The 23658-nt window shown below is 48.5% G+C and overlaps 1 protein-coding gene across 1 annotated transcript; it reads right to left on the bottom strand.

The window, feature by feature from the left end:
- Window positions 1–7156: 7156 nt before the first annotated feature.
- Window positions 7157–14306, bottom strand: DYNLL2 (dynein light chain LC8-type 2). Its single transcript, XM_047757921.1, has 3 exons — window positions 14050–14306; window positions 11147–11285; window positions 7157–9235 (listed from the first exon to the last, which is right to left on the bottom strand). The coding sequence occupies exons 2-3, from the start codon at window positions 11276–11278 to the stop codon at window positions 9098–9100; spliced, it is 270 nt and encodes an 89-aa protein (XP_047613877.1). The 5' UTR covers window positions 11279–11285; window positions 14050–14306; the 3' UTR covers window positions 7157–9097.
- Window positions 14307–23658: the final 9352 nt, after the last annotated feature.

Genomic DNA, 23658 nt, shown 5'->3' with positions numbered 1-23658 from the left:
AGCCATGTTCATGGAACTTGCTGATCTTACTATGCTCCCTACCTTTCTATGTAGTTGCTTGATAGAAAGTTGAAGCAATGTCCTTCAGGAGACTGAGGGTACGCTAAATCAACATTCCATATATGCTGCTATTTCTCCCACAACTAGGATTCATGGTTCCAGGAATCAAGGAGTGGAAAGGGAAGGGCAGCATTCCTTATTAACCCTCGTGATCCACTAGAAAAACTGCGTTTCTGTGTCTGTAACCTTATGCTGTCTGATCTCAAAGTCTTCATTCCAAAGGGAGGAATGCTTCCACCTGAAAAACACATTGATTGCATTGATTGTAAGTTAAGACTGCCACCTCGGGGAGTTCAGAGGAAGCGAATCTAACTAGTATCCATGAGGATGAAAGTTCGATCCCTGGCCTTGCAGAGTGGGTTAAGGATCCGGCATTGCTGTGAGCCGTGGAGTAGGACGAAGGTATGGCTCGGATCTGGTGTTGCTGTGGCTGTGGCATAGGCTGGCGGCTACAGCTGATTCAACCTCTAGCCTGGGAACCTCCGCGTGCCACAAGAGGAAAAAAAAAAAAAAAAAAGGTGCCACCTCCTCTTCGGACTCCTCATCCTGTTGAATAAACAGGCAATGATGGGATGATTGAGTCTGACTACCTAAGGGAAAAATGGCCGCTACCCCCCATTAGAAGTAAGGAAAAGTGTGTCTGGAATATAGATCCCTTAGGACATCTCTTAGTACTGCCATATCCTGTGACTAAAACCAATGGAAAACTATAACAGCCCAATTCAGGCAAGACTTGTTATGGCGAAGACCCTTCCAGAATGGAGGTCTGGGGGCATCCCACCAGGAAAAGAACCACACCCAGCCCTGAGGCTTACTGACGACAACAGACATATGGAATGGGTAGTAGAAGGTCCACCTGAGCAACTGCAGAAATGAGGATAGTAAGCATTATGAGTGTCTATTCCTTATTTTATTATGTTTCTTTGTGTGTGTGGTTTTTCCTTCCCTCTCTTATCCTCTTGTCATCTGATATAAAAGGTATTGATAAAAGCTAACTTTACTTGCACTGTTAAAGTTCCAGGAGAGGGATGATCATCCAAGGACTTTGCCTCCTCTTCTGGGGAAAGGGTCAGCACATTATCATTTGTACACAGGATAACTATATCTTGTTAGGTGGAAGTATGACTTTTCTTTTTTTCTTTCTTTTTTTTTTTTTGTCTTTTTGCCTTTTCTAGGGCCGCTTCCTGCGGCATATGGAGGTTCCCAGGCTAGGGGTCGAATTGGAGCTATAGCCCCCCACCCCCCGCCTACGCCAGAGCCACAGCAACTCAGGATCAGAGCTGCATCTGCAACCTACACCACAGCTCACGGCAACGCCAGATCCTTAACCCACTGAGCAAGGCCAGGGATTGAACCCGCGACGTGATGGTTCCGAGTCGGATTAGCTAACCACTGAGCCACGAAGGGAACTCTGACTTATTTTCTTTATTTGGAGATTAAGCATGGCTTAAGAAGATGTGTATCGGTGCCAGGTTGACCAGATATGGACGGTGACAATCAGTTTTATGTGTTAAATTGGCTAGGCTCTAGTACCTAGATATTCAACCAAACACTAATCTAGGTGTTGCTTGTGAAGGTATTTTGTGGATGTGACAACATCTACAGTCAGTTCACTTTATGTAAAGGAAAGGTCCTGGATACTCTGGGTGGACCTATCCAGCTTCCAGGCTTGCCTATCTGGCCCCTACAATGGCAAAAGCCAATTCCTTGCAATAAATTTAGATGGATAGAGGGAATTCCCTGTGGTCTTGTGGTTAGGACTTGGCACTTTCACTGCCACAGCCTGGGGTCAATCTCTGGTCTGGGAATTGAGATCTCACATCAAGCTGCTACAGGTCACAGACAAAAAAAAAAAAAAAAAAGATGGCTAGATAGATAAGAGATGGAAAGGTAGATAGGTAGGTATCCAGAGGTTGCAGTCATCTCTCTGGCGGAGCTGACTGGTACACAAACCACCTAAGAAAATCTGGCATCCCTTGAGAGTCAGAGCTTGTTTTTGATCCAAAAGGGATCACCTAGGAGTTCCCATGTGGTTCAGGGGGTTAAGGATTGGCATTGTCACTGCTGTGGCTCAGGTCACTGCTATGGTGCAAGTTCTGGTCCAGGAACTTCCATGTGCCAAGACCATGGCCAAAACAAAAACAAAAACAAAACAAAAACAAAAAATCCCATCAAAATAACAAACCAAAAAAAACCTCAAAACAAAAAGGATCACTCAACATTCATCAGGCATGCCCCCCAAAACTCCTAGGCAAATTCCAGGAGTTCGAAAGATTATTCTCATGGAGGAGTCAATTGCACAGGTCAGGGCAATACTCCTAGAAGAATGTTCCATCTTTCAGAGTATGCCTTCAGATATTTTCATGTTTATTAAATTATCTTAATGCTACACAGACACTTAAAAATATGCTCTTTATCAACTGCCTCTGAAAGGAACACAAAATCTCCTAACATTAATTGCTTCCAAGGAGGGGAGACCAGTGGCTTGGGGACAAGAGTAGGAGGGAGAATTTTCACTTTTTGTACTTTTGGAATGTTGAATCATATGACTCTCTCATCTAGATTAGGGGTTGGCAGACTGCAGTCCATAGGCCACATCTAGCCCACTGCCTATTTAAAATTTTGCTGGAACACATCCATGCTCATTTGTTTACATACTGCCTACAACTGCTTTCATGCCACAATGGCAGGGTTCAGTAGTCGGAACAACTACGTGTACTGCATACACGATGTCATATGGCCCACAAAGCCTAAAATATTTACTTTTTGATCCTTTACAGAAAAAATTTGCCGATATCAATTTAGATTTTAAAAAATAGAAAAGTAAACTGACCTTAAGAAAATAAAAGAGGAGTTCCCGTCTTGGCTCAGTGGTTAATGAATCCGACTAGGAACCATGAGGTTGCGGGTTCGATCCCTGGCCTCACTCATTGAGTTAAGGATCTGGCACTGGTGTGAGCTGTGGTGTAGGTCGAAGATGCGGCTTGGATCTGGCGTTTCTGTGGCTGTGGCGTAGGCCGGTGGCTACGGCTTGAATTAGACCCCTAGCCTGGGAACCTCCATATGCTGCCGGTGTGGCCCTAGAAAAGACAAAAAAGAAAAAAAAAAAAAAGAAAAGACGCCAAGAGAACTGAGAACATAGGTCCACATGAAAACTTATTCACGTGTGTTCATAGCAGCACTATCCACAATAAGCAGAGTGGACCAGTCCCAAAGTCGCTCAACTGATGCATAAATAAAACGTGATATACCCACACAATGGAACATTACTTGGCCAGAAAAAGGAATGAAGTTCTGATAAATACCACAACACATGAACTTTGAAAACATTATGCTAAGTGAAAGAAGACAAACACAAAAGGCCACATATTATATGATTCCACTGATATGAAATGTCCACACTAGGCAAATTTACACTGACAAAAAATAGATTAGTGGGAGTTCCTATCCTGGCTCAGTGGAAATTAATCTGACTAGTGTCCATGAGGATGCGGGTTTGATCCCTGGCCTCCATCAGTGGGTTAAGGATCTGGTGTTGCCATGAGCTGTGGTGTAGGTCACAGACGCAGCTCAGATCTAGCATTGCTGTGGTTGTGGTGTAGGCCAGTGGCTACAGCTCTGATTCAACCCCTAGCCTGGGAACCTCCATATGCTGCAGGTATGGCCCTAAAAAGACAAAAAAAAAAAAAAAAAAAAAAGATTCGTGGTTTACAGGGCTGGGGGAAGGGTAAATGAGGAGTGACTGCAAAGGGGTACAAGGTTTCTCTGGGGGTTGATGAAAATGTTCTGGAATTAGATAGTGGTGATCGTTGCACAAGTCTTTGAATATACTAAAAATCAGAGCTGTGTACCACTACCGAGCACTGGGCATTCCAGAGTTCAGTAGGGGGCTTAGCACCTAGTGACCAGTTGCCTCCACTGCCTCAAACCAGAACCAGACTGACCAAGAAGTCAGGACACCAAGTTCTACATCCCAACTGTCCCAAGCATCCATGTCACCTTAAGTGAGTTTCTTTCTCTGTCTGGTAATTTCCTTCTCTATAATATCAACAGAATTGGACAACAAGGGAGAAGGCCAGTGCAACAAGATGTGAGAGGGGATTTGAGGGACCTGACTTCCCAGAATCTTTTATTCTTTCCCCAAGATTTATTGTCATTGATCTTAATAATCATGGTCCAAAGGGCATGATTTGGGGTAGCGAAGTATTATCCCCATTTCACAGATGAAGAGCATGAATCTCAGAGGTCAAACGACTTGCCCCAGTTCATACAGTGGTTAAGTGTTGGAGCTGGGACTCAACCCACACCACCAGGCTGTTTTTGCCTGTTTTGCCTCTCTCTCTAAAGCGCAAGCCAGAAATGCCCAACAGCCTCCCCACAAACGCCGCACATCTTTTTTCGGACCAAAGCAAGGAAATAGAGGCACGAGGACAAGGGTCCTCCTTGACCTTTGCTATATTGGCACAGCAGACATCTGTGCTTAGGAACATGCATGTACACTGGTGGGACACCAAGCCTACTGTGTCACAGACATTCATACAGCTACACTTGACCTCTTCAACAGGTAATAGGTCACTCCCTGTTACCAAAGTGGTCGGGAGGCCTTTAGTTCAGGGGAGGCAGCTCTAAGGCCAGAAAACTCATTACTCCTCTCGTGAAACCTTGAGGAAGGGGCAGCTCCTCAATGCTCAGTAGATAAGAGTAGTGAGAAAAGAGGGACTGGAAATGCTCCTCACTGCCCTTGCTCAAGAGGAGCCCAGGAAAGGGAATATCAGCATTCACTCCTCCTAAGCCCAGAGCTGGGCCTGAGTCCACTGCTGTCACACCCCGGTCAGCCCTTATAAATCAGTGCCTGGGCACTAGTAACACTCCCAGCTTTGTAGGCTTTGGCACATCACTCACCCTGATTGCTTACCCAAAAGTGTGACCTGTGACTGCTGGGACTAGCTTACAGGGATACTAGGAAGTGTCAGTGACATTAACTGAAATACTTTAAAAATGAAATGTACTTCAGGAACACACCCATTCTTCCTTAACTGGCAAAGGAAGAGGGCTGAGGCATGAGCACACCAGGGGAGTGACCCACGCACTCCTTTCCAGGCAGCGGGAAATACACACAGGGCTTGGTGAGAGGGAGTCAAACCAAAGGCAGTAATCTCTTCCGGGAAGGCCAGCTGCCCATGCTTGCTTGCCTTCTTTTTTCATTTGACCAACTCACTTTTACCAAGCATTTCCTATAAGACAGGGTGCTTGAAGATAAAGCAGAGAAGAGAAAATTACCCTGCTCTTGAGGAGTCTCTATTCTACTCTGGGAGATGAGGAAGTAAACAAATCTCAAGCATTGGCAGATGCTGTGCTGAATTAAACTGGGTACGGTGAACAGCGATGGGAGTAGTGCTGCTTCACTTAGGATGTTGGGAGTCCCCTCTGATGAGTGGATGTTTGAGCAAAACCTAGTTAGGGGATAGTTTAGGAGACAGCCACACCTCCAGTCTAGGTTAGAAGACTCGAGTTCTGGGGAGAGACAGACAGTGTGTCCACCGCAACAATTTACTACCATGCTGGTTTGGTTTGCCCCTTAGATTCGTTCTCCACTCCTCTTTTCTGCTATGCTCCCTGGGAGAAGGGGAGCTGACACCTGCAGTTGGCATCCTTGGGTCAGCCTTGCCATCTGCCTGAAGACTGGAGAACAGGATGGAAAAGAGGTGGGATATTAAGGCCCCTTCTTCCTCTGCAGGCAGTTCTGACAGCGGTGGCAGTCCTCTATGGCGTGATTTCCATCTGCCTCCACTGCCCCTTCTGCAGTCCATCCTCCTCTGTTGCCCCTCCTGGGCCCCATGTGGTGGGGGCTCCTCCTCTCCGGAAGCCTTGTAGCTTTAACCTTCTAGATAAACACCGTGTACCCACCTGTGCAGAAATATGTTGTCCACAGATGCCACCTGGACTGCCTCTCCCATCACGACAGGAGTTTGTCCTAAAGACACCCATCACAAAATGTGGCCTGTGGCCACACTCTCTACCCCCAAAACTCCAGGTCTGACAAATTATTCGTACCAACAAAGGTTGAGGCTTCTCCCCTAGATCCAGCCCAACTTCCTTTGTGAAGGACAAGGGATCTACCTCCCTCCAGCATCAATGGCTCGTTTGCCCAGTTTATTTCCTTGACAGTATTTATCACTCACTATTGGCTTTTCAAAGTGTATGTCTGCTCCGCCCACTGGAATGTAGTATGCACTATGAAAGAACAAAACTTCCTTGTTTTGTTCTACACCAATAGCATCCCAGGCCCCAGCATAAAAACTCGAATGTTGGGAGTTCCCGTCTTGGCTCTGCAGTTAATGAATCTGACTAGCAGCTGTGAGGATGCAGGTTTGATCCCTGGGCTTGCTCAGTGGGTTAAGGATCTGGTGTTACTGTGGCTGTGCTGTAGGGGGCAGCTGTAGTTACAATTAGACCCCCAGCCTGGGAACCTCCATATGCCATGGGTGCGACCCTAAAAAGCAAAGAAACAAATGTTTTTCAGTGAATAACTAACAGAAATACCTCTGCTCCCTCAAACCCTCCACAAGGGTTGTAGCCATAAGCCCAAACCTCAGTGGCTTAGGGTCAGGGTGGGTAGATCCTCTCAGATGTCTCTCCAGATACTCTAGACTTCTCCAGGTGTATGGGGGCAGGAGCTCCAACTGGGACAACCAGAATAACCCAGGAGTCAGAGACTCATTCAAGTTCTACTAAAAGAGCTTCCATCTTTCTGAAGACCTCCAGCTTTCCCATTCCCAGCCAGAAACTGGGACCTGGAACTGGAAACTGGGACACAGCATCTATTCTACAGAAGACTGTGGCTCACTGAGCCATCTCCACCAATGACCCAGGAACTCTTGTGGGAGAGTGCTGCTGGTTAGTTTCCCCCCACTTAAGGGGCCCAAGCCTAGGCCCTACAACTAAGATCTGATTCAGGCCAATCAGTACCTCTCTGCACAGTCTTACCTCTTAAGCCCCCATCCTACCCCACCCTGGATACCTACCCAACCCATGTGCGACACCACTGCCACCATGCCATTCCCTTTACCCCCCTGCCCCAAGAAACCTCAACAGCTCAGGAGTGCATCAATCGACCTTTAATGTCCAAAAGAGGCGTGGATGCAGAGCATAGGAGATGTGGTGGGGTCTCAACCCCTGCTCCAGAAATGAGGGAGAGATGAACACAAACCAGACATTTCCAACTGGCCACATAAGTCTGGGAGGGCAGGGGGAAACATAGATTTGGACATTCATTAAAAAAATAAAACCAAAAATCAAGCAGTCTTGTGCCCACCAAAAAGATCTGATATAGGGAACTCACTCACCATCCCAGTCCCCACCCTCCCCTGTCAGCATCAAAAAGAAAGCTCAGCACACACTAAAGGCTTGGGGAGGGGGCATTCTCCTGCCTCCCCACCAATCCCAAGGATGGAGGAAAAAAAAATGAGCTGGATCCCTAATCCCCTCCCACCCCCCACCCCCCCACAGCATCAACCCTACACAGAAGAGTTTTTAATGAGATTTCTAAGAATCAACAGCTCAACCAGCAATGACGCCCCCACCACCCCATCCCTGTTTGATGCACAGACAAGATTTCCCAGCGCTCCTCCTGGAATCTCCTCCCACTAACAGCCCTGCTCTATCCCCTGATTCCTGGCTTCATCACTAAGACTGACCTCCTCCAAAGTTCCCCCAAAGCCCCTCAACAGCCTTTTATCACTTCCATCCCTGCCCCCCAAGAGAGGCTGCCACCACTCACAAAGTCACTTTCCCTCTCCACTGAGACCCAGCTCCAGGGTGGATGGCAGCACGGCCACTCATCCTAGACTATTCTCCTAAAGCCTCCCTGGGAGCAGACAGCCCCAGGCAAACGGTGTCTAGGCCAGATGGTTAGGGAGGAAGTGGTGATACTCATCTTCACCCCCAAAACAGACACCCTCAGAGTTTTTACATAAAGGCCCCCACACAGAACTGTGCACCCTATCTACCCATACACCCTAGAGATTCCAGTCCTACCCCTCCCTCCCCTCTACCCCAAACCAAGAGACACACACACACACTCTCACACACATGTACACAGAGGAGAATTATGGGAGACATTGATTTGGTTTGATTGCTAAGACCTAACTAAGGAACTAGTCACCTGAAATTCCCTTGCCAGCCTACTAACAGGGGCTGCTCTAAGAGAACTTCAGAGGAATGAGAAAACCGAGGGCTAAGCAGGGAGCAGACAGAAGGAGAGAAGAATGAAAAGAAAAAAAAAAAAAAATCAAGCTAATCCTACCCTCGACATCCTCCTAGCATGAGCTCTGGCAGGAAGAATAAAAGAAGGTAATCCACAAAGACACAGCCCTTACTTAGAAACTCTCCTGACAAAGACAGCAAGACAAGTCTGCTCCCCACTCCCACACACCACAGACAAACACGTCTCAGGGCCCCTTAAAGAATCCAGCCCCCGCCCCACCCTCTGCCCCAAGCCGTGGAATCACAGTTCAGTGGAATATTCTCCCTGGTACTAAAATCAATCCCCCTATCCTCCTTTCACTCCCTCCCTCCTTGCCAATCCTAACACTGTCCCCCGGCAGCCTCCCTGGCCCTCCCAAAGCAGCATCCACCACCGGGAAGAGGCAGCTGCACGGTTTTAGTTCCACCTCCAGAAACCTATTTCTTTTCCCCAGCCCTCCTAGTCTTATAGGCTTTGTTGAGGGCTTTTTATTATGTATAGGGAGAGAAAGAGAAAGGGGAGGGGTGGGAGAGATTTCCTAGTGCAATAAACCAAAAAAATTTTTTAAGTCTTGAAAAATAAACATAAAGCAGCCTTCTTCCCCAGGCAACTAAACAGAAAGAAGTTTGGTTTTGTTTACTGCGACATACACATGAAATCGAGTATACAGTCCATGCAGTAGCACAGCCATTGGAGAGGACATCCTGATGCTGGCCCCAGTGCAAAACAGTCCCAGCAACGCCGCCTGCTTGCCATCGCTGCCGCCGCCACAGACACCTTCACTGCGGCTACCTAGCCTGACTTGAAGAGGAGGATTGCAACTTGACCCAAGTAAAAATAGATGAAGTGCTTTGTCTCGTGTGTAACATAGCTGCCAAAATTTCGGCCCACGATACAATGCCAGGTAGGGTTATATTTCTTGTCAAATTCCTAAAAGAAGAATAAAAAAAAAAAGAGAAGAAAGGTGATTAGGACAGCTGGAAGATGAGAAACCAGAATGACTAATTTAGTTGTTGCTTCACCCCACCCCACCCCCATCCCCTGGCCTCAGTTCTCTGAACCTCAGGAGCTCAGGTTCTATGGCTGGCTAGGACACTCCTTCCCTCATGAATAATGTACCACCACAAAGGCTCCATTATTTCTCTCTAGCACTTTACACCTGATTATTTCTCTTCATTCTAGCCCACCCTGTGATTCTTCAGCAAGGGAATCAGAAAAGCCAGTGGAATAAAAGACCATTCCAGTATCACAAAGCGTGAGTAAAACAGAGGAGCAAGCCTCCCTGACTTGCCGCCCACCACCTCTCACATTCCTAAACCAGCATTCCCAAACACCAAAAACCAGCGACCTAGAGCGAAGCATGGGACCAAACATCAGGAGTACCAGGAAGTAGTTCTGGGTCAACATTAAAGGCCCTCCAGTGTGTCAGGTACTGTGTGGACTGTAAGCTCCAGAACAAAGACCTCAGCCATGAGATCAAGGCAATTCCCTCATTTCTCTCAGGGGTACATGTTCAGCATCAAAGCCAACTAGGAAATCCTTGCCACCTAATCAGATAGGCAGCTCCCTGCCACCCTGTGGACACAACAGGAAACAGATGGCTCAGTTCTAGTTGCATTCTGCCATGATCATGAACAGACAGCAGCCCTCCACCATGGGCCCAGCAATGCTGCCAAACCTAGGGCTCTGTCCCCCAGGTGCTCAACCTACGATGTTTTTAGCCTCCTCACAGCTCCCACACTACATGACTCCAAAAGGTATTAGGAAACAGTGGAAAGGTCATGGGTCACCAAACCCAGCTTTATTCCTGACTAAAGGCTCTGTGTAACATAGGAGAGCACTACAGTCACTTCTTTGGGTCTCATTTTCCCATCAGCAAAACAAGAAAGCAGAACCAGATATAATCTAAGGACTCTTCTGGCTCTGGGAGTCCATAATTCCAGATTTCTTCCTGAACAGGACAGAAAAACCATCACTCAACAAGGAACCAGAACCCCTAGCAGCCCCGCTGGCTCTGCACCCCTTGGATCTGCACACAGAAAAAGTCTCTCAGGACTCGTTCCCCTTTCTCATCCCCTGCATCTGGGTAGGAAAGTTCTGTAAAACTCAAGGACACCCTACCACCTGTGTGCACCAAAATGCCATGACTCTTAGGCAACCTTGGGATACCAAAACTGAGACTACGAAAGACTGGGACTATGCCACAATGGACATGGATCCTGACTGGGAATCAGGGACTCTGGGTACCACCTCTCACTTCTGGCTCAGCTGCTTCCTCACCATTACTATATCCATTCACCCATTCATTCAGGAACTAAGCCTACTGTCCCAATACTGCTCATTTAAAAAATACATACATATATTCAAGCCTACCCTTTCTTAAGAAGGTAAGGAGGAGGAGGTAATGGAGTACGAGAGTCCTTTTTAAGAGAAAGAAAACCTCCTACATAATGATGATTACTATAGGGATATCCTGCTTTAAAATGATGCAACTTCCTAAAAATTTGTATATGATTTTATCCATTCAAACATCCTTGATCTTCATTTTAAATAGTTTTGAATTGGGACAGTTATATTTAATCCTGAAGCTTCACTCTGATGTTCTATAGTCATACAGTTATCTGTAAACACACACACACACTCCAACAGAGTTCCTGTTAACAGCTCTTAAAGTGAATGATTTAGTAAATAAGAATCACTCCCTGAGTTGTCTGCTTTGCCAGTTCCTAGGGTTCTGTTTGCATGGAATATACCTGTGTCCCCAACTCCAGCCCTCCCTGGGACACAGCTCAGCTAGCCACCCCTACCCCTGGACCAGCAGCCACAGCTCTCCTACCACACCTTCTTGATATAGGCAGCAATGTCCTTCTCTATGTTGTACTTCTCCATAGCCTGCGTGGCACAGTCAACGGCATCTTGTTGCATGTCCTCAGACATGTCTGCGTTCTTGATCACTGCCTTCCGGTCAGACATCGTGACACTGCAGAAGAAGCAGAGAGATGAGGTTGCAACCCCATACTATGGGCATGAACTGTAGCAGATGGGTGTGGGGCCTCCTTGGGGGAGGCAAACACAGAAGGTTAGGGCAGCAGAAAACACAGACATGAGGCATTAGAAGAGGGAACTCCTAAGAGTGATCACCTAGCCTGAGAAACAAAACGTAAATAATAAGACATAATAAACCATCAATTTTTACCACATAAAAAATGAGGCTTTTCCAACTCTAAATTTAACTATTTCCATTATTTTTTAATAGCACCAATAGCCAAGATATTACAATGTACCATCGATCAGTTGTGTCCTTGAGCAAGTTACTTAACCTTTGTGCTATCATTCCACCATCTTAAAATGGGGACTTCAGAATTAACCTGAGGGTAAACCAGGTGGTTTTAACACTTGAACATAATAAGCCCTTGACTTAATGACCATTATTACATCACTGGTATCACAGTGGAAAGATGAATCAGGCTTGCCTTCTGGTCCTGTGAACTCTTGTGGTTTTGGATAAATCACTTCATCTTTTTGCATTTGATTATTTCCATTTTAGCAACAAGGATAGTTCTCTATCAGGGGTTGTTATAAGGATTAAAGTTATATGAGAACATTGCAAGCAAGGACAATCTATATACAGTGGTCTATCACATTAGTCAGATTCAGCCTGACACCTGCTTTTGTAAATAGATTTATAGAAACACACTCCAATGGCAAAGTTGAGCAGTTACAAGAAACTATATGACCTTTAAAACCTAAAACATTATCTGGCCCTTCACAGAAATATTGCCAAACTCTAGGTTACCAATGCCCAGTGGTGACAGAGACAACAAAAGGTGAAGAATTCTTATTTTAACAGCACTGTTTTGTATCCCTGCCATCTAAGCCATGGCATTCATCCTATAGCAACCAGAGTTCCAGGGTCCCTTCTTAGGATGACAGAAATTCCAAAAGGACTGGCCAGGACCTGCCTGGCAGTCTATAACAAGTGAGGTGCTATGCAGGAGCAGAGGAGATGAACTGCAAAATTCTATCCTCTGTCCTTGACCAGAGTCCCATCCCAAAGAGCAGTAGCAATCCGCCCCGCTCCCTACACACGACTACTCTCCAAATTGCCCAGCAGACAAAAGATGCTGTCATTCCAGCCCTGTCTGATACAAAGCTACACATGGACCTGTCTGCTCAAGGACAGGAATGCTATCATTCCAGACCACCTTGATCTGAGTTCCCATTAGCCTATGGGCTGAAAAGAGAAGCAGAATTCATGACTACTTCTTCAGCCTGCACCAGATGTGAAAAACGTAGGCACACCAAGCAGCCCTTCAGTGCATCTGGGGCACCTTTGTCCCGCATCGTCAAATTAAGGAGGGCCGGTTCCACTTCAGTAAAGGCTGGCAGGGCAAAAGGTTAATGCCCCAGCAACCTCTGCTTCCACACTCCGGAGAGGAAAAGTCAGAGCCTTAAGAGGAGTCCATGAGCATCAGCTGGAGTTGAGGAAAAGATCAGGAGAACCCTGTTCAAGGCCTACCTATTCCAGCTGGGGAAAATCAACATCCTCATTTTAAAAAGCAATGTTGAAGATAAACACAGCAACTTCAAAGTGTCTGAGCAAAGGCCGAGGGAGTGGCGCAGAGAGAATGTTCTATTACAAGGCTCCTTAAGTGTCAAGAAAACGAGTGTCACCTGGTGGCCTATCCTAGGTTACCACTCAGAAGGGGGCACTGTTTACAAATGGGTTGGGTGGGGGTGGGGCTTGGTTAAAACTGTATGAAATCAGCCGCCGGCAAGCTCACCTGCTCCACTGCCTCATTTCGCGCCCCCCCCCCATGCCCCAAAGTCCAAAGGAACAACTTTGTCACAGTAATTAGAAGCCACCTTACCCTCCAGAAGAGCCTGCAGTTACATAATGTTGGTCTTGTGACTACAATGCCACAATTCTTCACCCCCAGCCCCCAGGCGTTTGAGTGTTGAGGCCGAGCCCCAGCCTCCCCTGTCCAAGGTGCCAGTGAGGAAAGGACAGGGAGGGGCCGGTGTAGCCCCTCCTCCCTGAGAGAAAAATAAAAGCCAGGAACCTGGGCCTCCAGATTGAAGGATGACCAGAGGGCCCGAGGCCAGCTGCCTCAGTCACGAGCCAAGGGCTCCTCTGAAAGGCGAAGAGAGCACCCCAGGACAGCTCCCCTTCCTCCATCCCCGGCCCTGCGACAAAAAGGCCGAGCCTCCGAACGACACCGCCCGCCCTCCCCAGCCCCCAACGCACAAACGCCTGTATTACCAAGCCTTCGGATCCCCAAGGGGCCGCCTCCCTCCACCACCCCATCCTCCAGAGGGCTGCGGTCCCGAAGGCCAGCACCAGGGCCCAGAGAAAGCATCCTCCCCCCCCCCCCGGTCCACGGCCCCCACCTCCGCCCTGCCGGCCGGCCGCCCTCCCCCGCCTGGCCTGGAGCAGCGCCGGAGTGACTGGCGTCCTCCCTGCAGGAAGGACGCCCCAGAGGGTGGCGGCAGCGGCGGGAGGAGCCGCGTCACGCCCGAGTCCGCTCCACCGCTCTCCCCCGGCCCCGACACCAGGGGCCTCCGCGCGGCGCAGGGAGACTCCCGGGGGACTGGGGGGGGGGCACACCTCCGCAGCCCGGGGCCCCGGCCGCGCCCCCAGGGTCGCGAGGGCATAGGGTGTGCAGCCCTGGGCGGGAGAGGTGCCGGCGGCGTCACGCCGAAACCCGCCCGGCTCCGGGCCGCCGCCCCCACCCACCGCTCACCTTCACGGAGGCGAGTCCGCACCAGGCCCCGGGGGAGCAGCGATGGCCTGAGGCAGGGCGCGGGCAGGGCGGGGTACCCTCGGCTCCTCCGGCAGTAGCCGCCGCCGCCGCCGCCGCGGTCTCCGGCTCCCGCAGGCCCGGGCCGAGCGCCGCCGTCCGCCCTCGAGCTTTCCCGGCCGCCCGCGCTCCGCCTCGCGCCCGCTTGCCCGCCCGCTGGCCCGCTCCGCGGTGACGCTTCACAGCTCCGCTCCGCTCTGCCGCTGAGCTCGGCCGACGCGCGGCCCCCCCTGAAATAGCGCCCCGCCCCCGCCCCCCCGCCGCGCGCGCCGCCGTCCGCGCTCCCCATTGGCTGCGCCCGCCCGGCCCCGCACTGCGGGCTTCTCCCCGCGCCGCTCTCGCCCCACATCTTGTTTCCTCCCACAATGCCTCGGGGCGGAGGGGGGGTGGGGAGGGGGAGCGGGAAAGGGGTGGGGGAGGGAGACTTGGCCTTAAGGAGGAAAAAAAAAGAATACAAGACCCCCCCTCCTCCACCCGGGGCTGGAGAGGCCAGGCCTAAAAAGGCATAAAGAGGCGAAGTTCAGAGAGAGGAAAAGAGAGGGAGGGGCGTAAAGACCCCAATCCGAGGGAGAATAAAGGGAAGAGAGGGGAATGGAGAGTTCCCTCTCCACTCCTTCCCAAAACCGTGGGAAGGAAAGAACAGCCAGGCTTGCCAGTCCTACCGAGAGGTGAAGCCGTAAAGAGCCCCAGGGCTCCCCTCCCCTCACTTTCTGGGAAGGCCCCTTCCCCATCCTGCTCAGCCTTTGTTCCAGAGTATCAAGGCCGCAGGACCCAAGTTCCCATCTGGGGCCCCAGCTGCTATTTATCTTTGAGAGCAAAGGAGGCAAGCCCTAAGCGCAGTTGTGAGAAGGGAGATTTGTCTTTGGCCCACAGGCCCCTGGAAGAGCGATGAGAGTAGCCATTTCTGGTCAGTCGGCCCCTACCAGTCTGGTTAGGCAAGACTGAAGCGTGTGGAAACAACCCTTTTGGTTTGCAGAGGTGCAAACCAAAGCACGCTCAGCTGCCAGGGGCCTTAAAATTCACCCCATCCATATTCCTCACCTTGTAAAGGACAGAAACAAGGAACAGAGAGGGCAGAGCTTTTGCCAGGTCACCAAAGGTCTGGCCTGGACTCGGCTTCGAGGCTGAAAAGTGGCCCTTTTAGGCAGCAGCCCCTCTGATGGCTGGAACAGGCTGTTTGTGGGAGTGTGTATAAAGGCCTGGGCACACTGGGGGCGGGGGATGCCTGCCCTCGGCTCCACCCCACCCCACCCACCTCCAGAGAAGAACAGGAAACAGCTGCTCTTTCTTCCCCTGTGTTTCACAACAGTGTCTACCTAAAGGAATGGTGAGGGTCTTTATTGAGAGCCAAGCACTTGGGCCACACAGTGAGGATTCAGAAGCTTCTGATCATTCCTATCAGTTTCCCTTCGTGGTTGGGAAGTCAGACTTGTTCTGGCCCTGGCCTGCTCTGATTTGGAGCTTGGTAATTTAGTGTTCATTATGTGCTGGGGGAAAAATCTGGAAAATCATTCCTTCCCACTTCTGCTTTCTCAGCCTACTCTATCATCTTGCAGCCTCAATCAGGAGATTTCAAAAGAAATAGGCAAGGCCTGAGGGGCCCCCTCAACCAAGGGTATTCTGATGTCAGCCTCTTGTGAATGAATGGGGGGCGGGGCACACATGGGGAGAAGAAAGCTGCCTCTTAGAGGAGTTAGTGAGGTGCCCGCAATTACACAGCTGGTCAAGGGCAGTATTTGATTCCAGGCTATCTGTCCCAGTGTCTACACTTTTAGCCTTTCCACTGCCCTCCCCCTGACCAAGAGAATGTAAACCAGGGGTTGGGTGCAGTTCCTGTCGTGGCTCAGTGGTTAACGAATCTGACTAGGAACCATGAGGTTGTGGGTTCGGTCCTTGGCCTTGCTCAATGGGTTAAAGATCCGGCATTGCCGTGAGCTGTGGTGTAGGTCACAGACGCTGTTTGGATCCCGCATTGCTGTAGCCCTGGCCTAGGCCACCAGCTACAGCTCCGATTAGACCCCTAGCCTGGGAACCTCCATATGTTGCAGGAACGGCCCTAGAAAAGACAAAAAATAAATAAATAAATAAATAAACTATATCAGCATTTCCTAAGCTTATCTGACTCCAAAGACCTTTCTTATCCAACCATTAACATCTCCAGGAGTTCGTGTCGTGGCTCAGCGGTTAACGAACCCAACTAGCATCCATGAGGATGCGGGTTTGATCCCTGGCCTTGCTCAATGGGTCAAGGATCCGGCGTTGCCGTCAGCTGTGGTGTAGGTCACAGATGCAGCTCGGATCCTGCGTTGCTATGGCTCTGATGTAGGCTGCCAGCCATAGCTCCGATTGGACCCCTAGCCTGGGAACCTCCATATGCTGAGGGTGCGGCCCTGAAAAAGACAAAAAGACCAAAAAATAAAATAAAATAAAATAAAATAAAGCATATCTAGGAACTACTACTCCATGGGACACAGTTTGGGAAACGTGTGCTATGTTAATGACTACTATTTAAGTAAGCTGCTTACTGTTAAGGATAATTACTATGCAACACAATAACTTATAATTAAGGTCTACTTAACTTGGTGGACATTTCTTTTTGATGCCGCTATATGTTTGTGATTGCCCAGTTTTCTGTAAGAGAGCCATGTCTTAAGATTTCAAAATCGACTTGGGCGCATATGGAGGTTCCCAGGCTAGGGGTCCAGTCGGAGTCACAGACAGAGCCACAGCCACGCAGGATCCGAGCCGCATTTGCAACCTACACCACAGCTCACGGCAATGCCGGATCCTTAACCCACTGAGTGAGGTCAGGTGTCAAACCTGCGTCCTCATAGATGCTAGGTTAAAAAAAAAAGAATAATAATATCTGCTTTATAGAGTTATGAGAAAAATGCATGAAAAACTCTTGGCACAATGCCCAGTCCATATAAGTGATTAATAAATGTTAGCCATCAACATCTCTCTTCCAGGTTTGTTTCCCTTTCCCGTCTTTCTCATCTCAGGTCACAGCTCCCTTATCCACCCAGGTGCAGAGTCAGAAACCCGCCAGCCCCACTGTGTCTCTCCCTCCCCTACCACACCGCCATCATCACTCAACTTCCTGGCTTTCTTTTTTTTTTTTTTTGTCTTTTTGCCTTTTCTAGGGCCACTCCTGTGGCATATGGAGGTTCCCAGACTAGGGATCCAGTTGGAGCTGTAGCCACTGGCCTACGCCAGAGCCACAGCAATGTGGGATCTGAGTCAGGTCTGCGACCCACACCACAGCTCACGGCCACGCCGGATCCTTAATCCACTGAGCAAGGCCAGGGATCGAACCTGCAACCTCATGTTCCTAGTCATATTCGCTAACCACTGAGCCACGATGGGAACTCCAACTTCCTGGCTTTCTACAGAAAGCCCCTGCCCTCTCATTAGGACTGCCTGCTCATGAATACTCTGCCTGCATCTGGCACTCAGCATCACTTCCAGCTGGTTCCCAGCCCCCGTTCTTGGCTCCTCCTACCCGACATGGACCCTGCAGTGATCTATCTAAAATGCAAATCTCCCAGGCACTTCCCTCGTTCCTGCTCAGAAAAAAGACCATGCTCTTTCCCGTAATAACCCACCTCTTCTTCCCCTACCCCTCTGCAACCACACACGCTGGTGCTGGGCCTTCCTGCCTCATCTCCTCACACTTCCCATCTCCCTCTTCAGGCTCTAGTAACACCATCCGCTGTTGCCTGTGGTTTCCCCCACACCCAGATTCCACACCTTTATTCCTGTGGTTCTCTTGCCTGTGAGGCATGTGGCTTTCTTTCCTGCCTAACGTTTTGTCTTCTATGGAGCCTTTCCTGAATCCCCCTCCTCTGTGTTTCTCCGTGGAACATCCAGGGCTTTTCACTGATCTCATTCTTTTTTTTGGCCACCTGTGCAGCATGCAGAATTTCCCAGGCTTGGAGTTCCTGTTGTGGCGCAGCAGAAACTAATCCAACTAGGAACTGTGAGGTTGCGTGTTCGATCCCTGGCCTTGCTCAGCGGGTTGAGGATCCAGCGTTGCTGTGAGCTGTGGTGTAGTAGGTGGCAGACCCAGCTCGGATCTGGTGTTGTTGTGGCTGTGGTGTAGGCCAGCGACTACCAGTCTGATGAGACCCCTAGCCTGGGAACCTCCATATGCCACAGATGCGGCCCTAAAAAAAAGCAAAAAGAAAAAAAAAAGAATTCCCCAGGCTTGGGATGAGGGGTCAGCCCATGCCACAGCAGTGACCCAAGCCACAGCAGGAATAACCTTGGATCCTTAATCACGTGGCCGCCAGGGAACTGTCACTGACCACGTTCTGTTAGACTTGTCTGTCATGTTTGTTGTTCCGGGCAGGCAAGGATCACATTATTTATGTGGGGGCTGCAGGAGCTGACACGGTTCTTGGAACATGGGAAATTCTCTGTATTAGTTAAACTGATCATGCCCATTGATGGCTGAAAAATCCAGCTTGGAAGGACACACTTCATCCCTTCTCCACCCAGAAAACCTTGTCCGGGCTCTTCCATCTCTTTCCCTAGAACCAGCAACGCACTCTGTTTACACTGGGCCTTCCTGCCCAGTGCAAGTTGCTAGTTAAGGTAAATCATTATCAGCCCTGGGGAAAGTCCAAGCCTGATTTCTGAATTGCTTTCCTCCTCATACCCTCTGGCTTTGGGGCTGATATCCTTACACCTTACATCTCCCACCCCAGCTGACCGAGTCATCTAGAGAAAAGAGACCATGGCAGTGACAGAGGTCATCCCACCAGACCCTTTAGCTGTTGACCCTTTAGCCTTGAGAGCTCCAGAAGAATGGAGAAGGGTGGGAACACACACACAGACGCTCCCATTACCACGCAAACCCTGGTGCCAGTCCCTTCTGCCAAGCCCCACTAGGAAAACCCAAGGAAGAAACAATGTGACCAGAACTACTGGAATTTGCCCCAATTCCTTGCTAATTTCTTGGGTCACCTTGCAAGACATACTTCCCTAGGCAACCATTTACCAAACCCCAAATATTGCCCCTCCCCCTCCCCCTCCTCTCCAATCCCCTGAAACCTAGAGGAGCCAGCCAAGGTCACCCACATGACTGGGAGCTGGTGAGGTGAGCACTGGACTGGGAGTCAAAGGAGAAGTCCTAAGCCCAGTTTGTCTCTGGTCAAATCATTTCTCTAAGGTTCTTATCAGCCCCAAAGTCTATGATTCCCATATTTCAATACCCCATTCCAAAGAACACATTCCCTGTGGATGGGAGGAATTTCTCAGGCTGGAAGCCTCTATCTTAGGCCATGTTTAAATGCCCTTTTTCTGAGTTTCCATTGTGGCTCAGCGGGTTCTTTCTCTTGTCCACACAGTCCTAATCCAAAGAGCTGTTCTCTACACTCAACCACTCAGCAAAGTTGGGATAAAATTTTTGTTCATCTTTTATTCCCTCAACTAACATAGCAACTTGACATAGTTAAGATTTAATGACTCTTTATGGAGTTCCTGTTGTGGCACGGCGGAAATGAATCCGACTAGCAACCATGAGGTGGCAGGTTCGATCCCTGGCCTCGCTCAGTGGGTTAAGGATCCAGTGTTGCCGTGAGCTGTGATGTAGGTCACAGACGTGGCTCGGATCCCATGTTGCTGTGGCTCTGGCGTGGGCCGGCGACTACAGCTCTGTTTAGATGCCTAGCCTTGGAACCTCCATATGCCATGGGTGAGGCCCTAAAAAGGACAAAAAGACCAAAAAAAAAAAAAGATTTAATGACTCTTTAGCACTTCAGTTAAAATTTAAGGGAGGGAGTTCCCGTCGTGGCGCAGTGGTTAACAAATCCGACTGGGAACCATGAGGTTGCGGGTTCAGTCCCTGCCCTTGCTCAGTGGGTTAAGGATCCGGCGTTGCCGTGAGCTGTGGTGTAGGTTGCAGACGTGGCTCGGATCCCGCGTTGCTGTGGCTCTGGCGTAGGCCGGTGGCTACAGCTCCGATTCAACCCCTAGCCTGGGAACCTCCATATGCCGCGGGAGTGGCCCAAGAAATAGCAACAACAACAACAACAAAAGACAAAAAAAAAATTTAAGGGAGGGAGTCCCTGTCATGGCTCAGTGGAAATGAATCTGACTAGCATCCATGAGGATGCCAGTTCAGTTCCTGGCCTTGCTCAGTGGGTTAAGGATCCGGTGTTGCCATGAGCTTGTGGTGTAGGTTGTAGATGCGGCTTGGATCTGGCATTGTTGTGGTATAGGCCAGCAGCTGTAGCTCCAATTCGACCCCTAGCCTGGGAACTTTGATAGGCCACAGGTGTGGCCCTAAAAAGACAGAAAGATAAATAAAATAAAATAAAATAAAATAAAATAAAATAAAATAAAATAAAATAAAATAAAATAAAATAAAATAAAATAAAATAAAATAAAACAAAGCAAATGGTTACCAAGAAGGAAACACAGAGAAGATGGAAGCAGTGGTTTCTGGGTCATGACCACTTATAATTTAGGACTCTTCCTCCTTCATTGTCTGGACAATTCTAAGGAATCCTGCCCCCTGACATGGGAGAACCAAGGATATGGAACGTATCAGCCCTTGGACATCCAATTTAGGGTTCTGGGGTGCAAGAAACACAGGAAGAACAAAACAGGACCTGAATAGCTCCCCCTGACTCCAGGGAGCAGGAACCATGGAATAGTTTCCCCAGGGCACCCCGGTGTGGCACATCACTGGCTCTTTCCTCGAGTCACCCTACTTTCAATGCGAATTCCCAAAGAAGGGCATCTGAATGGACAGATTGGGTCGTGAGACCACCTTTGGGTCATGGAAATGAAGGACAGCCTGACAGAAGGAAAAGCCACACGCAGCCACATGAAGCAGGAAAAAGGGTACTAGGCGGGCAAAACCCACAGAGAACCTCAAGGGCGGGAGCCGAGGTTACAGAGGGAGATCCTTGTCCCCACTGCCATAAAAACCTGCTCTGTGCTCCCTCATGCTCAGTCCCTTCGAGGGTGCGGGAAATGTTGAAATGAGCTCTAAAAAATGAGGTCCGCACAAGTTTGCCTCCCTTTTTGAGGACAATTTTGGAAGCAAACCCTGTCTTGTCAGGCAGAATGTGGTATATTCCAGTTGGCAAAACTTTTTTTAAAATATTCTCACTAGGAAATGTAGACCCACCTTACATCTCAATGTAATAAGGTAATTGTGTGTGTGTGTGTGTGTGTGTGTGTGTGTGTACACACATATTCACACTATATATATATATACACACACAGAGAACAACTTTATATGTGTGTTATTACTTATATATATATAAGGTAATTGTATATATATGCTATATATATACACACACATATATATGAAACAACTTTATTGAGATATAGTTCACATACCATGAAATTCATCTTTTGTTTTGTTTTGTGTTTTAGGGCCGTACTTGCAGCATATGGAGGTTTCCAGGCTAGGGGTCGAATCGGAGCCACAGCCACCAGCCTATGCCACAGCCACAGCAACGTGGAATCCGAGCTGGTCTGTGACCTACACCACAGCTCACGGCAACACCAGATCTCCAACCCACTGAGCGAAGCCAGGAATCGAACCCGAATCTTCATGGATACTAGACAGATTCGTTTCCACTTCGCCATGATGGGAATTCATCTTTTTTAAGTGCACGATTCAGTGGTTTTTAGTGTATTCATAGAGCTGAGCAACCATCACCATTTTGTCTAATTTTAGAACATTTTCACCACCTCAAAAAGAAATCCCAGGGGAGTTCCCGGTGTGGCTTAGCGAGTTACAAACCAATGAGTATCCATGAGGATGCGGGTTTGATCCCTGGCCGTGCTCAGTGGGTTAAGGATTTGGCGTTGCCATGAGCTGTGGTGTAGGTTGCAGACGAGGCTTGGATCCCAAATTGCTGTGGCTGTGGCTTAGGCCAGCAGCTCCACCTCCAATTTGACCACTAGCCTGGGAACTTCCATATGCTGCTGCTCTAAAAAGCAAAAAAAAAAAAAAAAAAAGAAAGAAAGAAAGAAAAAAAGAAAAGAAAAGAAAGAAAGAGAAAACCCATGCTCATTGGCAGTCATGCCTTGTCCCCCTGCTTCGATCCCCGCTATTCTACTTTCTATGAATTTGCCTATTCTGGACCTTTCATGTAAATAGAATCATAAAGTATATGATTATATTCTTTTGTAGCTGTCTTATTTTACTTTGTATAATGTTTTCAAAAGTCATCCGTGGTGTAGCACGACTCTGCTTCTTTCCTTTTTGTGGCTGGTGAATATTTCATTGTATGAGCATACCATATTTTGTTTATCCACTCATCAGTTGATGAACATTTGAGTTTTTTCCACTTTTTAGCTATTATGCATAATACCTCTATAAATATTCACATACAAGTTTCGTATGGATATATGCTCTCAGTTGTCTTGGATATACACCTAGGTGTGGAATTGCTGGGTCTAATGCTTAACTTTTTGAAGAATGGTCAAACTGTTTTCCAAAGCAGCTGCACCATTCTAATTCCTACCAGCAGTGTGTCTGTGTTGCGATTTCTCTACATCATCACCAACATCTGTTATCATCTGTCTTTTTTTAAATGACAGCCACCCTAATGTGTGTGAAGTGGTATCTCATTGTGGTTTTCATTTGCATTTCCTTGATAGCTAATGATGTGGAGCATCTTTTCATGTGTTTATTGGCAATTTGCATATTTTCTTTGGAGAAATGTCCATTCAGATCCTTCACTCATTTTTAAAAATGTTTCCTTTTTATTATTGAGTTGTCAGGTTTTGTTTGTTTGTTTGTTTGTTTTTGGTCTTTTCTAGGGCTGCTCCCTTGGCACATGGAGATTCCCAGGCTAGGGGTCTAATAGGATCCATAGCCACCAGTCTACACCACAGCCACAGCAACGCCAGATCTGAGCCGTGTCTGCAACCTACACCACGGCTCACGGCCACGCTGGATCCGTAACCCACTGAGCAAGGCCAGGGATTGAACCCGCACCTCATGGTTCCTAGTCGGATTCGTTAACCACTGCGCCACGACGGGAACTCCAATTTTTTTCTTTTTTTGTTAGAGTATAGCTGATTTACAGTGTCGTATCATTTTCTGCTGTACAGCATAGTGACCCATTCATACGTATATGTATTCTCTTTCTCATACCATCATGTTCTACCCCCAGAGACTGGACATAGTTCCAGCAGGACCCCATTGCTCCTCCATTCCAAATGTAATGGTTTGCATCTACCAACCCCAAACTCCCTGTCCTTCCTGCTTCTTCCCACCTCCCCCCTGGCAACCACAATCCTCTCTCCCTGTCAGTGATCTGTTTCTGTTTTGCAGAGAGGACCGGTTGTGCCGTATGTTAGATTTCACATACAAGTGATATCACATGGTATTTGTCTTTCTCTTTCTGACTTACTTCACTCAGTAAGGGTTCTTTATATACTCTAGATATTAGACCCTCATCGAAGATATGGTTTACAAATATTTTCTCCCGTGCTGTGGATTGCATTTTCACTGCCTGGATCGTAACCTGTGAAGCACCGAAGATTTTAATTTTGATGAAGACCAATTTACTTATGTTT

This window comes from Phacochoerus africanus, chromosome 14, assembly GCF_016906955.1.
Source record: "Phacochoerus africanus isolate WHEZ1 chromosome 14, ROS_Pafr_v1, whole genome shotgun sequence".
Lineage (NCBI taxonomy): Eukaryota > Metazoa > Chordata > Mammalia > Artiodactyla > Suidae > Phacochoerus > Phacochoerus africanus.
This window is presented reverse-complemented; position numbering and strand designations above follow the sequence as displayed.